This window comes from Littorina saxatilis, linkage group LG17, assembly GCF_037325665.1.
Source record: "Littorina saxatilis isolate snail1 linkage group LG17, US_GU_Lsax_2.0, whole genome shotgun sequence".
Classification (NCBI taxonomy): Eukaryota; Metazoa; Mollusca; class Gastropoda; order Littorinimorpha; family Littorinidae; genus Littorina; species Littorina saxatilis.
This window is the reverse complement of record NC_090261.1, coordinates 46,734,799-46,751,098: the sequence shown is the minus strand read 5'-3', so window position 1 is coordinate 46,751,098 and position 16,300 is coordinate 46,734,799. Positions and strand designations below refer to the sequence as shown.

Below are 16,300 nucleotides of genomic sequence, written 5' to 3'. Positions count from 1 at the left end.
CAATTGTACTGGTGAAGAAGAAGGATGGACGCGTCAGGTTCTGTGTCGACTACCGGAAGCTGAACAAGATTACGGCGTTTGACGCGGAACCCATGCCTGATGTGGACTACCTCTTCAGTCACTTGGCCAAGGCCAAGTACTTTTCCAAACTGGACCTCACCAAGGGATACTGGCAAATTCCAGTTGCCGAGGAAGATCGCCCAAAGACTGCATTTACCACTCCATTCGGCCAGTTCCAGTGGACAGTCATGCCTTTTGGTCTACAGAATGCAGGTGCCGTCTTCACTCGCATGATGAGGAAACTTTTGGAACCATTGAAGCGCGAGGACATCAGCAGTTTCATCGACGATGTGCTGATCGCGACAGAGGCATGGACTGAACATCTCGACGCCCTGCGCCAAGTGTTCGGAAGGTTGAGGGACGGAAATCTGGGAGCTAAACCGTCCAAGTGCTACTTGGGATTTCGGGAATTGTCTTTCCTGGGTCATGTTGTCGGCGAGGGATTGCTCGTTCCAGAGGACGACAAGATCCAGAAGATTCGGGAGGCGGAGCCACCGCGCACGAAGAAAGAAGTCAGGTCTTTCCTGGGCCTAGCCAGCTTCTACAGACGCTTCATCCCGCACTTTGCCGAAATCGCACTACCACTGACCAACCTTACCAAGAAACTACAACCGACCGTTGTAGTGTGGACTGAGGAATGCAGCTCCGCATTCAACACCCTGAAGAGGCGACTCACCAGTCAGCCTATTCTCCGACTACCAGACCTGAACAAGGACTTCGTGCTGAGGACAGACGCTTCAGGGAAGGGACTTGGGGCAGTGTTGCTTCAGGAGACAGAGGGGTTCTTGCACCCTGTTTGCTTCGCCAGCCGTAAGCTGACCTCGGCCGAGGCAGCGTATGCAACGGTTGAACGCGAGTGTCTCGCCATTGTCTGGGGCATCCAGAAGTTCGAAGCATACCTGTACGGACGACCTTTCTGTCTGGAGACGGACCATCAACCTCTGCAATATCTTCAGGTTGCAAGGTTGGCAAACGCCAGACTTATGCGCTGGGCGTTGATTCTCCAACCGTACCAATTCACGGTACGCGTCATTCCGGGCGCCAACAATGTTGGAGCTGACTTTCTCTCTCGGGCTGTAGAGGAGAACATGACTGTGAGCGAAACCGAGGTTTCGTCTTGAAGAGGGGAGGTGTGTCACGATCGGGTGACAGAGACCAAGAAAGTGTCACTCGGTGGAGTGCCTGTTCTTGGTCAATTATGATAGAAAGCGCCTGTGTGTGATATTGGGCTACAGCAGAGGTTGCTGACAGTGCTCAACGAGCACGGATGTTTTGTAGCGCACGAGTTTCACGGTGGGGTTTTTTGCTGTCATAGGGCTGACGGTTTTTCGCTGACAGCGCGCACGGGATTTTCAGGGATTGAGTTTCTCGTGTCTTTTTTCTGCTTGGGAGGCAGAATTGTGTATAGCTGGACTGGTTTTGTGACAAGGTCAGTCACGTGTTATTGGCTAGGTTGTCTGACAGAGACACAAGGACGGCGCACTTGACACCCAGCGGCAGAAGGGGAAGGATCTAATACACAGTTTCTAGATTATGATGGATTTTCACCGAATATTATATTCGGCACTCTAGGGGAACTTCCACTAGTTATTTCTTTCTCACTGCCACATGTTTTGCTGAGGACAAGTCGTCAACATTTCCTTCGTCGTGCGATGGCTTTCGCATAAGGATTCGACAAGGGGTTCTGGATGTTGTTGTCACTGTTGACGAACAGAGGCCGTTCCAGGGAGGGAGCGGATTTTGCTTCCATGAGAGTGCTACAATCATAGGCTTTTTGAGGTAATAAATCATTATTTAACGCTGTTGATGAGTCTGTGTTTGTGGAATGAAATACTCTCTGTTGTTCTTTCCAGGTTAGCGCATAATTTACTCTCTGTGACGCTAAAATACTAATCTGTATATGGTTTTTGCAGATAGGGAGAGAAGGACGGAAAATGGCTGTTTTGTTGTTGTAATAAGTCCGTTCGTGCAGGCCCACGTGCTCGATGAGATATTTAAAGATGATATGTTTTAAGGTGGTGGGTGAGGGGTAGCTGACATGTTTAGTGCACCGATGCTTTCTGTTTGCAGCCTTCGTTTCGTTTTCCTGCAACTTCTGCACGGCTGCCTTTGGCGGGACACTGCTAGCTGCAGACGTTGGAGCTGGGACCTGAGGAAGCTACGCTAACCGGCTAACCAGCAAACCGGCTAACCAGCAGACCGGCTAACCAGCGAACCGGCTAACCAGCGGACCGGCTAACCAGCAAACCGGCTAACCAGCATACCGGCTAACCAGTGGCAGAAAGAAAGCTAAGTGCACCATGTCTTACGCACCCCGTTGACCACCGTTGTCTTTTCTTATCTGTGATTACATTGGAGTAGTGACAACGTGGGGTGTGTGACACCTGCATGAACTAGAGCTTTTGAACAGAACATTCTCATTTGACTGTATTTACACGGGATCAGCGTGTTACTATAATTTTCTATATACTACTGGCATTTTGTCAGTGACCACGGGTTTTTTACGTGTTGAGAACGTAAAAGGAACATATTTTGAGTGAAGGCTCGAGGGAGGTGGCGAGTTTATACATAAACAGGCGTCTGAAACTTATACTTTTGTTGACTCTATTTAATTGTATGACTGCGAGAGTGGATCGTGGTGTGGTTAGTTAGTTAGTAGTAATTAACCGGTTCATAATCACCTTAAGTGATATATTGAAACGTGACAGCCTAGCTGGCTTGGAGCCTATAGCTGGGAACGCACAAGTTCATCACAATAATCTGACGGAGCTGATTAAAATAAACAACTTGAGTTTGTGCATACTGTGTGGAATGGTTGCATGCTTGTTTCTCCTCGTTTGTCAGAATTTATTGTGGGGTTGGGTGTGTGTGTGTGGGGTGTGTGTGTGTGAATGGGGGGGGGGGGGGTGGGGGGGAGTTGACATGTTACAGCCACTTTCTTTTTATTGTAAACGATCAAATAAACCAGATTTGTCCAGGCACTGACCTGCGATAAGATTGTCCATTCATTCAGGCACACACCATAAATAACAACTTGGTTACTTTCTGTGCGTAATACTGGGATTTGTTGTAGTTTGTTTTGTTTTGTTGTTGTTGCTGAATTAATTTTGTAGGTTGACACAAGTGTGCTCAAGACAAGGAGAATTAGAAGAAAACATTCCAAAATACGATTAAAGTTGAAATGCTCTATAAAATCTTTAATTTGCAAAAGTTAAATCGAAGCGCACACACACACACACACACACACACACGTACACACGCACATGCACGCGCACATGTACGCGCACACGCACGCACGCACACACACACACACACACATACACACACACACACACACACACACACACACACACACTCAAGAATTGAGACTCAAAGTGGTTTATTTGTTAAATACACTTGTTGTCCATTACTGCGAGGTGAAAGGGGGGGGGGAGGCGGGGCAGCGGAGAGGAACAGAGAGAGATGCTAGTAAACAAATGGTCTCTGATTTGATGTTGGTTTCATGCAGCAGCAGATGTACAAACAACTCGACAAACACATCGCATCATCGGGGAAGTATAAGTAACACAGCCAGATTATTTTTTTCCATCTAAATGGCAGCCAGTTATTCTGTCGGTACACCGGTAATTTAATTCACATATTTATCAGGCGAACTAATTAAAAGTGACTATAATTATTAGTTCGGCAACGGTTGACAAATAGGTACTCTCTCTTGTCTTGCTTCTTTGCATCACGATTTCCCTCCCTTCCTGGTCACGTACTGCACATGCGTTTACATTTAGTGATTTACAACTGCGATTCCACTAACTGGTCTTGACACTTTTCGCATTCATCGCACCTTTGCAACACTGCCTGTGGATTGTGACAGGGGAGTATGCAGCAAACCAATCCTGATTGCACATGCGACAAGCTATCCAGGATCTGCGCCGGAAAATGCTAATACTTTATTCCGAACCTTGGATTTATATTTTTTACAGGTCGACCAGCAGGAAGGCATGCCAACACTACAGAATGCCGATCACAAGTACTGCTGCTAGGTACGATAAATCCGCACTTAGCAGATTGATCCACACAGTAAGGGAATCGCGATGTGTGTGTGTGTGTGTGTCACTGTGTGTGTGTGTGTGTGTTTGTGTGTGTGTGTGTGTGTGTGTGTGTGTGTGTGTGTGTGTGTGTGTGTGTGTGTGTGTGTGCGCGTGTAGAGCGATTCAAACTAATGGACCGATCTTTATGAAATTTTACATGAGAGTTCCTGGGAATGGTATCCCCGAACGTTTTTTTCTTTTTTTCGATAAATACCTTTGATGACGTCATATCCGGCTTTTTACATTTAGTCAAGTTTTGACTAATTTTTTTAACGTAGAGGGGGGAATCGAGACGAGGGTCGTGGTCTGTGTGTCTGTGTGTGTGTGTAGAGCGATTCAGACTAAACTACTAGACCGATCTTTATGAAATTTGACATGAGAGTTTCTGGGAATGATATCCCCGGACGTTTTTTTTCTTTTTTTCGATAAATGTCTTTGATGACGTCATATCTGGCTTTTTGTAAAAGTTGAGGCAGCACTGTCACACCCTCATTTTTCAATCAAATTGATTGAAATTTTGGCCAAGCAATCTTCGACGAAGGCCGGACTTCGGTATCGCATTTCATCTTGGTGGCTTACAAATTAATTAATGACTTTGGTCATTAAAAATCTGAAAATTGTAAAAAAAAATGAAAAATTTCATAAAACGATCCAAATTTACGTTCATCTTTACGCGACTTGTTGTAAAAGTTCAGGCGGCACTGTCACACCCTCATTTTTCAATCAAATTGATTGAAATTTTGGCCAAGCAATCTTCGACGAAGGCCGGACTTCGGTATTGCATTTCAGCTGGGTGGCTTAAAAATTAATTAATGACTTTAGTCATTAAAAATCTTAAAATTGAAAAAAAAACATATTTTTTATAAAACGATTTACGTTCATCTTATTGTTCATCATTTTCTAATTCTAAAAACATATAAATATGTTATATTTGGATTAAAAAACACTTTCATCTTATTCCTTGTCGGTTCCTGATTCCAAAAACATATAGATATGATATGTTTGGATTAAAAAAACGCTCAGAAAGTTAAAACGAAGAGTGGTACAGAAAACTTCAAAAGCGTGCTATCCTTCTCAGCGCAACTACTACCCCGCTCTTCTTGTCAATTTCACTGCCTTTGTCATGAGCGGTGGACTGGCGATGCTACGAGTATACGGTCTTGCTGAACAATTGCATTGCCTTCAGTTTCATTCTGTGAGTTCGACAGCTTGACTAAATGTTGTATTTTCGCCTTACGCGACTTGTTTTTGTTTTTCATATTGGTATTTTGTTATACTGTTATTGTGTTTGATGAGCATAAGCATAACAAGCGGAAAGGGCATTGAGGTTGAAAATCAGGTAGCTGATGTTTTGCTTTGTGTGGTCGTTATGTAGATTTGAATCTGTGTATGTTGTTAGGCCCTTCAAGCTTAAAGGGGTTAGCTTAAAGGGGTAATACCTGAGGAAAAGGCCCTAGGATCGAGTCCAGAGTTATATACCATAAGATTCTGCGTTACAAATAATGCTGCCGCGCAAGAGGACTGCCTTCACTTTGCAAAAGGAAGTGTTTAAAAAGGCTTAATTCAATGTCGTAGAAGAAGCAAAGAATGAGCACTCGTTTCTAATGCTTAGTTTGGGCTATTTCAATTGAGCTTCTTAAAGGAACAGTAAGCCATCACAGATACTGTCAGACTTTTACGCACAGTACAAACACCCTTTCATTTACACACTCACCGCTTTTGAACATCCTAGGTGCCCTCCGTAAAGAGCGAGCAATTTTCAAAGAATTTATTTTTGCGTGGTTTATTCTACCCCTGAGCCATTGCGAACCCATGTGATCCAGTTTTCTTTTTTCACAATGTAGTCGTCAGTTTATGATTTCAATGCGACTCACTGTAAGCTTATCTGCAATAGCACGTTATTAATGTGTACCTCTGAATCTAAACGCAACAAACGGCTGCGATTCACACGAACTAGAGCGGTGGGAGTTGACCGTTCAGAGAAACGGGCGCTAGGCACAACCGTCATCTGCTTTTCTTTTTTCAAACTTTCAAAACTTCGAATTGTACTGATCTTGTCTTGATGAAAAAAGAATTCTTTTATGATTTAAGAATGTTTGTGTAACAAGCTGACAATTCATTATCTAGATTTTAAAAGTTAGTTCTAGCGCCAACACGAGGCGCCTGATTTGCCGATCAGAGGGTCCACGAAAATAAATTCTTTAAAAATTGCTCGCTCTTTACGTAGGGCCCCTAGGATGTTCTCAAGCGGTGAGTGTTTGAACGAAAGGGTGTTTGTACTTTGTGTAAACGCCTGACAGTATCTGTGATTGTTTACGGGAGGCTTACTGTGCCTTTAATTCCCTTGGTTGTGATGAATGTTACCAGAGGGGGCCGCATCATAGATGGCGCTCCCGTCTTTCTGCCACGTGGCGCTTCTTAGATACATTTGGTTGCCAACTACCGAGATAGACAGCCCCCTGAAGGACATTCACTCACTTTGATTTGATTAATTACTACACTTGTGGTTCGTTTTCGAGCAGATTTCGCACGTGCCGTGTACGTGTTTATCAAGGTACAGTGGAATCCCCAAATTCTTCAGATACGTCAAATTCGTTAGAACCCCCCCCCCTCCATGTGTGTGTGTGTGTGTGTGTGTGTGTGTGTGTGTGTGTGTGTGTGTGTGTGTGTGTGTGTGTGTGTGTGTGTGTGTGCGCGCGCGCGCGTGTTCCAGGAGGATCATGCAGTTTTGAGAGATGATTATGGAAACAAAAAAACAAATAAGTGGCGAAAAGATTGGGAAGTTTCATCATTTCCACAACAAACTGAAAAATATCACATTTGCATATGCTTTGTGTTCCCTAAAACAGGCAACGATTCATTCATGGTGCCAGTGCTGTTTACTGCTTCACAATGAATTAAATTTGTCCAAACTTTCACACCAAACTGAGTACCAGGGTTGAAGTGCATGAGAATGTTACCCGCCGGGTGGGAGCCAGCTGCGGGCTCGGATTGGTTAGAATCTCAATCGCGCCTCAATATCAGTTTCCATCAGTAAGACCCCGCGGCTCGCTCCCATTCGGTTTGCAGCTTTTGGGTGCGTCTCAGTCCAGGACTGAAAAGGGAGGATTCCCTCCAACAGGAAGAAGGATCTATTTTTATGTTGTTATTGTTTGATATTTTAAGTAATGTTCTTGGGCATTTTGAATACAACACAACATATAATTCAATATCACATTGCCTACAACGAAAAGATAAACGATACTGTAGATAACAATTTGAGGTACTGAAGAAAAAAAAAGGGTGTTGAAGAAAGGAAGAAGAATTTCATCTCAGACTGTTACATGGCTGGGGGTTCAGGGCTGCATGAAGCTCTCTTCGTGTTGTGTGTGTTGCGGTAACGCCGTCATGATGTGAGTGTTACATGGCTGGGGGTTCAGAGTTGATTTGTTTTATGCTGCGTGCCCCAGAGACCCTACGATGAGCGCTGCCAACACCCACGAGAGACATCTGTCTGTCAACACAATACAGAACGAAAGAGTTAAATGTAAATGTAACTGGATTCCCATATACATCCGTCTGTGAAACATGGAATAAAAGAGTTAACTGTGAATCCATCTCCATGAACATCCGTCTGCGAACAGAACGCAGAATGAAAGAGTTATACATGTACCGTAAACTACCTTGTAAACGGCCAGTATCGAGAAAACGCCACCCCCTATTTTGGGTCCAAAACAGTGTAGAGGGAACAGAACCATGTGAACACTCATACCGCTCATTTGTTCCAAAAGTGTTAAATAGAAACACCCTCCAGTTTCTAGTTGATTCTTATCCCCTTCACAAAAATACAGAGATATCATTCAAGTGAATAATGACAAGATGCTGCAATGCAGTCATACCGTTGAGTTCATACATTTACCACTGCAGTCTCTGGATAGCTTTGCCAAAAGTACACGACGCTTTAAGAGACGCATCTAAGGTTTAACAGATCGATCTTGGGGCAATTAAAGACATTAAATGAACTGACCGGTGTTTTTTTTTAAATACGCCGCTGTGTTTGAAATGTATCTTACCCCCTCCCCCATCTCCGATTTTGCTAGATGACTTTGATCAGGACAAATGAACTGACTACGATTATAATATTTCAGTGTATGATTTTTTTCAGACACACGTGACATGCTGCTGCTCAGAACACTGGATATACGAAGCAGATCTTGAGTCATCATTTTCATTGTGAAAAGACACACAGGGATTGTTATGGTTAGTTTCCATGTTCCATTCTCGCGAGGCACTAGCACACACAAACGCGTCTGTGTCACAGAGAAAGAGACAGATGTAAAAGACATTTTTGCACGGAAACAAATCCTAATATCATTCTCATATCACTTGAAGTGATCAAATACCGCTATTTCTCACGAGGAACAGTTTCGGCACAGGGAACAGCACCTAGTAAACGCCCACCCCCTACTTTTGAGCGAAATTGGTGTGTAAGGGGTGTGTCAGTGCGTATACAAGGTAGTTTACGGTAAATGCATTACCACATATAACTCTGCCTGAGAACGAAACATGGACATGGAATGATAGGGAGAAATAGAAGAATTATATGTAAATTCATCCCCACGTGCAGAAAATAGTCCTGTGAACTACAGATTTTTTTATTTAAATCCACGGAACAAAAAAGTTTGATTTAAATCCACGGAACAAAAGAGTTTCTGGCACAAATCAGTATCTGCGAAGACAGGGAGAAATAGAAGAATAATATGTAAATTCATCCCCACGTGCAGAAAATAGTCCTGTGAACAACAGATTTTTAATTTAAATCCACGGAACAGTTTCTGGCACAAATGAACTCTCATCAGTATCTGCGAAGACAGAGAGAAATAGAAGAAGTATAATATATATGTAAATTCATCCCCACGTGCAAAAAAAAAAAAAAAGTACTGTTGTCCGCACGCCGAGCAAAAGATTTTGATTAAAATCCATCCAGTGTGCAGAAGATCTGTCTGTGAACATGAAGCCGAAAGACGAATGACATGAAAATTCATCTTCATACACAGTACGTTTAGTCTGTTAACGGAACGCCGAGCTAAAGATTAAAATGTGAATTCATTCGCATATGATATAGTACGTCCATCCGTGAACAAAACACCGAACAGAGTTAAATTTAATTTCATCCGCATTTACAGTACATTCATCTGAAATACACTACCCGTCATAAAAAATACAAAGATACATTTAGCTGTGTATCTTTGTGATACGGCCAGTTATCTTTGATAAGGGGGAGCGTACAGAGCTCCATGTTTGCACAAGAAATGCGAACTGTTTGTCAATAACGTTAATTGAGTTTGTGTGATTGTTCTAGAGGAAATCAGTTTTTACTCCATTTGCGATGTGGTGCCAAAAGACAAATTTCCATGTTTTATGTCAAATAAAAACGAACAAAGTTTTCTTATTTTATCTTATTTTCATTTCTGTTTGAACAATGTCAATATTAATAGTAAAGATAGCTTGAGGAAAAGGCAAACCCTTCCACCTGTACCAATATCTGCAAATTGCCATTTCCTCAATCTTCATCCATACATTCATTGCACACAGAAGGGGGGGGGGGGGGGGGGGAGAGTGGAGGGGAAGGTGGCGGAGGAAGGAATGATATTCTGAGCGGTTACAGTTTGAAGGTTAAATTACATTGTAAATTATCCTAATCTTAAAATGAATCCTAATTTACATTGATGCATTCAATAAATGCACACTATGCTGGTAAAACTCCCTGCCACCTTACTTATTTTGGTCATTCCTCCGTGCCAATCGATTGAGAGGTGGGTAATCAACCTCCCCCCACCCCCCATAACACCAGTTCTTTCCCTTTCGTACGGAGGAGGTGTATTCAAATAATAAGTTCGGTCAGCCACGTTAGCATTAGTTGTGTCTGATAAAATATTATCCTTAAAATTAATATTAAAAGTCCTACGGTTTTAAGCCATTAAGGATTTGAGTGTTTGTTCGCTTTCAAAAAAAAAGAAAAAGAAAAGGAGGGCAGGGGGTGGGGTTGAGATGATAATGCTCTGTGGAATTCGTTAAAATAAAAGGAAAAGTAGTTAAGATGTTTCTTGGTAAGAATTATAAGTCTGTATTCTATATCTTCAATAACGGGTTTGTAAAATGATTTTTTTTTTAATTCAAAACGAGTTAAAAGGTAGAACCTTTCAGGATCACCAATAAAAGCAAATAGATGAGCAAGTAAGAGGAACACGAACAATAAATCTCAAAACTTTTTAGCAAAAAAAAAATAAATAAATAAAAGGATTAAGATGCAAGCCACGAAGGCCGTGGTAATAAAAAAAACATGTACAGTTTGGCGACTAGTGAGCCTAGGGTGAGGATATGTTGTCTAGAAGGTAGTCGCCAGAATCAGGAGGGATGGCGGGAGCCACTCGACCTCAAACTGAAACACGCTGATGTGATAATCTGGGCTTAGAGTTATACCCACAGCCCCATGTCCGAGACCCTGACCAGTCGGCACAGCAGCAAGCTCGGTGTGACCAGCCTAGAGAACTGCTACTGTGCAAATAATCCTGGGGACTCAGACCATGGAGCTGCATATGGTCATATAAGGTTTTAAAGGTAATTCTATTTGTAGCGCATGGAGCGAAAATGTGTTGGAATGAATAGGGTTCTCCACAATGGCGGGACTTGTTAAAGATATGGAAGCGGCAGCCGCCGGCACAGAGGCGTCTGAAGATAGTGAGGAGGTTTGTTGGGAGATCGGGGGTGTAGATCGTTCATATCAATGGGTTGACAGGACAGGGATGTTACGTACTGACTTTGAATAAATTTACGAATTTTACTGTAGAACTCGGTTACTGAGTAGCCGATGTTAGTGTTAGCTGGGCAAGATTCTGCCGCTTCTTTGGCAGCGACATCCGCCAGTTCATTTCCCCGGACCCCTACGTGAGAGGGGACCGAGAGAAATGATACGGATGTGCCGGATGCGATTAACTGGTGACATGTAAAGAGGATTTCTCTTTGTAGCTCTGCCCGATTTGATGTGTTTCGATGCAGAGCTTGTAGTGAAGAGCGCGAGTCAGAGCAGAAAACTACCGCACGCGGTGTGACTGGGAGGTCATTTATAAAAGTGCATGCCATGAGCAAGGCAAATAGCTCGGCTGAGAATATGGAGATGTCTTTATTAAGACTATATTTCCTTGAGATTTTGAGATCTGGGATCACAAAGGCGCAGCCAACGCTGCCGTCTGCAAATTTGGATCCGTCAGTGAAGACTTTTAAATGCTCCGAGAATGTGTAGTTTAGGGTTTCTTTTGTAACAGTAGCGAGGAAGACGGGGTTATCTTTTTTGGTAGTATTATCTTCACTGTCATATATAATAGTAGGGGTTTCCTCAAGCCAGGGCGGGTAGGAGGGCGGGGGGACCCTGGCCAGCTCACTGACCTTCACCGCGCTATCGGCTAGAATGCGGTTTACTGTGTCGGATAAGGGTAGCGTTTTGGCCAAGAGTTGAGTGCTATGTTTGGTGTTGGCCTCATAAGTTTGGTGCTGAGGAAAAAAGTCAGTCAGGACCTCGCAGGCAGAGTTCTCTACAGCGTGGACTCTGACAGCAGACTGAGCTGAACGGAGTTTTACTGATCTCATCTACAAGGGGCAGCCACCCACACTCCCTGTAGACTCGACTATTACTCACTTGTTGGGAGAGTCCCAGAGCTATCTTGAGCGCCCTGCACTCTATAATAGCCAGTTTTTTTCATGAGCGCCGGGTGCGTCGCGAAGTAAGCTTCGCACCCGTACAAGAGGCGGGAGCGAATTAATGCCCGCACTACCTCTGTGACACACTTGCGTCCTCTGGCCCAGGATTGGGACGCCAGGTAGCGTAGGCTATGATACATAGATCCTTGTTGGCCTTATTGATAAAGGTGAGTAGCGAACCTGCATAGCCTATGCTTAGAAATAATTCACAAGGTTTTCAAAACATGATGAATAGAACCAAGTTGACCAAAATGTCAATTCGGCAAGGCAGGATGCGAACATTTTAGATCAAACAATCAAAACTTCAGGCTTCCCCAGGCCTCGTAAACAATTGCTCAGAGTCTAATTACCACATATTCAAAATTAGAACAATGCAAAACCCAAACCGTTCAGAAGAAAGGACTTGTTTCTTGAAAACGCTGAGGATACTTGGAAAGTGACTTGCTGCTAGCGATGATAACCTGGCGTCTGATACGGGTCTTAAGATGCCAGACTCAACCAAATAAGAATCGGACTGGATGAGGCACAACAATTTGTCTTGGAGTGACCGTTGTTACTTGAACATCCGGGCTACTTAGACACACTGGCGAGAGGCTAAACCAAATAAAGATTGACCCATATATGGAGCACTAATCGTCTGCTCGAGAATCGCCTCCACTCTACTCGAGACAACTGTGTCTGCCTTGAAGTTCATAACAGCATTTAAGCAGAAGCTGAAATGTTTTTAGTGTTAAATTAATGAATGTCTTTTGTGTGTGTGTGTGATCGTCAACCGACATATGTGGGTACGAGCCGCTGAGGTGGTTGTAAGAAAACCCGCCTGGTTCAGTGGTTGGGGGCCGATTGGGATTTCTGATTTACCGGCCTAGCCAAAAAGTTGAGGTACACCCCATGTGACATGGTCATTAGCAAAATAAAGTACAAGCACTTGTTGACGTTTATATTGAGTCTTAACATTTGCAGCTTATTACAAACAAAAACCATGGACAGTTGTATCAAATAGTAAATCAGTGTTTGTGTATTTATTAGGTTGGAGCAAGGGGAGAGCCAGTCCTCCTGTGGTGGCAGCGAGGAGAAGGATTGACCTGGTGGAAAAGTTTGCTAAACCGGAACTACCCTCTTCCACAGCAGAAACATCAGCTTTACCACCTTCTGACCAACCATAAGAAGATACAGCTACTTTGCCAGAAGATACAGATACTTTGCCATCTTCTGACCCATCACAAGCAGACATGGATGCTGGCACTGTGCAACGTCACTCTGCTGACATGTGTTGGGCTTTTGTCAACATTGATCAGCTCAATCTATTGCTGAAAGGTCTATTCTGTACTAAATGCTTGTCTGATAGCAGTCTGATTATGAAAGAAGGTGATGCATCAGCCCAAGGATTTGCACAGGCCCTGCATCTGGAGTGCATATGAGTGTCCATTCAAGTCTGCACTTGTTTACTCTTCCCCTGGTGTTTGCAACTCGTCGGGTGGTAAAGTTGCATTTAAAATAATCCGCTTATGACCATGTTGGTACATGAACTTGGAAAGGGACATTCAGCTTTACAGAAAATTGCTGCAGTGTTAGGATTGAGCACAGAAATACTGTAATTAAAATGTTGCAACTTTTGAATGGCTTGATAGCTTTGTTCCATTTGTGTGTATATATGTAATGTTGTTATATATATGCAATGTTGTTGATGATTTGTGAAGCATCATTTCTATGCAATGGAATAAGAAATCGGTGCATCCGTTGGGTTTTTGATGAGTCTGACAGTTTGGCTAGATAGAACAAATGTTTATTTTTGAATGTTTTATGTATGTTTTATTACGGACACAAAAGCTCAGCAATGCAATTTCTCTTTTAGAGATTAATAAAGTTATTGTATTGTATTGTATTGTTCTGATCAATATTTTCATATCAGCACAAACACAGATAATTGACTTTTTTAATGTACTAGTGGGACTCTTTTACATGCTGTTTTCTCTACATGTAATTTGAAACAAAATGTGGTAATTAACCTTTGCCGGATGCCGCTTTTGACTACACACTCCCGACGATGCGGGTTTGTCTGAACCCATACATTTGAAAGAGGGTTTTTACCGTTTATTCCTCTAACGACGATGCGGGTTTGTCTGAACCCATACATTTGAAAGAGGGTTTTTACCGTTTATTTCTCTAACGACGGGGTGGGTTCAGGGAAACCCACAGCGCTACTTCAGTGATTGCATCGAGATTCTCCCTTCACCGACCTCTTGCAGGGGAGGGAGAGGGGGAGGGAGAGGGGGAGGGAGAGACTGAGAGAGACTGAGAGACTAAGAAAGAGAGAGAGAGAGAGAGAGAGAGAGAGAGAGAGACTAAGAAAGAGAGAGAGAGACTAAGAAAGAGAGAGAGAGAGACTAAGAAAGAGAGAGAGAGACTAAGAAAGAGAGAGAGAGAGAGAGACTAAGAAAGAGAGAGAGAGTCTAAGAAAGAGAGTGAGAGACTAAGAAAGAGAGAAAGAGACTAAGAAAGAGAGAGAGGGAGACTAAGAAAGAGAGAGAGAGAGAGAGAGACTAAGAAAGAGAGAGAGACTAAGAAAGAGAGAGAGAGAGACTAAGAAAGAGAGAGAGACTAAGAAAGAGAGAGAGAGACTAAGAAATAGAGAGAGAGAGATACTAAGAAAGAGAGAGAGAGAGAGACTAAGAAAGATAGAGAGAGAGAGACAAATAAAGAGAGAGAGAGAGAGACAAATAAAGAGAGAGAGAGAGACAATTAAAGAGAGAGAGAGAGACTAAGAAAGAGAGAGAGAGACTAAGAAAGAGAGAGAGAGAGACTAAAAAAGAGAGAGAGAGAGACTAAGAAAGAGAGAGAGAGAGACTAAGAAAGAGAGAGAGGGAGACTAAGAAAGAGAGAGAGACTAAGAGAGAGAGAGAGACAAAGAAAGAGAGAGAGAGAGACTAAGAAAGAGAGAGAGAGAGACTAAGAAAGAGAGAGAGAGAGACTAAGAAAGAGAGAGAGAGAGACTAAGAAAGAGAGAGAGGGAGACTAAGAAAGAGAGAGAGACTAAGAGAGAGAGAGAGACAAATAAAGAGAGAGAGAGAGACTAAGAAAGAGAGAGAGAGAGACTAAGAAAGAGAGAGAGACTAAGAAAGAGAGAGAGAGAGAGACTAAGAAAGAGAGAGAGAGAGACTAAGAAAGAGAGAGAGAGACTAAAAAAGAGAGAGAGAGACTAAGAAAGAGAGAGAGAGAGACTAAGAGAGAGAAAGAGAGACTAAGAAAGAGAGAGAGACTAAGAGAGAGAGAGAGAGAGACAAAGAGAGAGAGAGACAAAGAAAGAGAGAGAGAGAGACTAAGAAAGAGAGAGAGAGAGACTAAAAAAGAGAGAGAGAGAGACTAAGAAAGAGAGAGAGAGAGACTAAGAGAGAGAAAGAGAGACTAAGAAAGAGAGAGAGACTAAGAGAGAGAGAGAGAGACTAAGAAAGAGAGAGAGAGAGACTAAGAGAGAGAGAGAGAGAGACTAAGAAAGAGAGAGAGAGACTAAGAAAGAGAAAGAGAGAGAGACTAAGAAAGAGAGAGAGAGAGAGACTAAGAAAGAGAGAGAGAGACTAAGAAAGAGAGAGAGACTAAGAAAGAGAGAGAGAGAGACTAAAAAAGAGAGAGAGAGAGACTAAGAAATAGAGAGAGAGACTAAGAAAGAGAGAGAAAGAGAGACTAAGAAAGAGAGAGAGACTAAGAGAGAGAGAGAGACTAAGAAAGAGAGAGAGAGAGACTAAGAGAGAGAGAGAGAGAGAGACTAAGAAAGAGAGAGAGAGAGACTAAGAAAGAGAGAGAGAGAGACTAAGAAAGAGAGAGAGAGACTAAGAAAGAGAGAGAGCGAGAGACTAAGAAAGAGAGAGAGAGAGACTAAGAGAGAGAGAGACTAAGAAAGAGAGAGAGCGAGAGACTAAGAAAGAGAGAGAGACTAAGAAAGAGAGAGAGAGAGAGACTAAGAGAGACAGAGAGAGAGACTAAGAGAGAGAGACAGAGAGAGAGACAGAGAGAGAGACAGAGAGAGAGACAGACAGAGAGAGAGAGAGACAGAGACAGACAGTCAGATAGACGGATAGACAGACAGACAGACAGACAGACAGAGCAACTGACAACAGACATACAGACAGAGAGATACGGACAGACAAACAGAGAGACAGACAGTCTCTTGGAGACAAACAGGCAGACAGACACTGTTCCGCCGCTTTGGTAATTATGGGTGTAGCAGAACCCGCGCCGTCGGCAGAGGGATAGTTACAATCACTACTACTCTTTAAAAGTATGGGTATGTGTGAACCCGCGCCATCGGTAGTGTTTATGTAAATTATCATAATCAATTAATTCTGATGTTTTGTCATGTACACACTAAAAATTTGCAGACAGAGAGCAAATTAGGTGTGTGAGAGATACTTAAAATTTCA

General features: G+C 43.0%; 1 protein-coding gene across 2 annotated transcripts in view; it reads right to left on the bottom strand.

Annotated features, from left to right (window-relative positions):
- Positions 1-6,970: 6,970 nt before the first annotated feature.
- Positions 6,971-16,300, bottom strand: part of LOC138953490 (uncharacterized) — a 43,394-nt gene continuing 34,064 nt past the window's right edge. For both annotated transcript variants that reach the window (XR_011451540.1, XM_070325332.1), the window contains exon 4: positions 6,971-7,638. Coding sequence is in view for 1 of the 2 variants with exons in the window: in XM_070325332.1 (XP_070181433.1) it covers positions 7,545-7,638 (94 nt within the window). In the remaining variant the exon portion in view is untranslated. The remainder of the gene's footprint in view (positions 7,639-16,300) is intronic.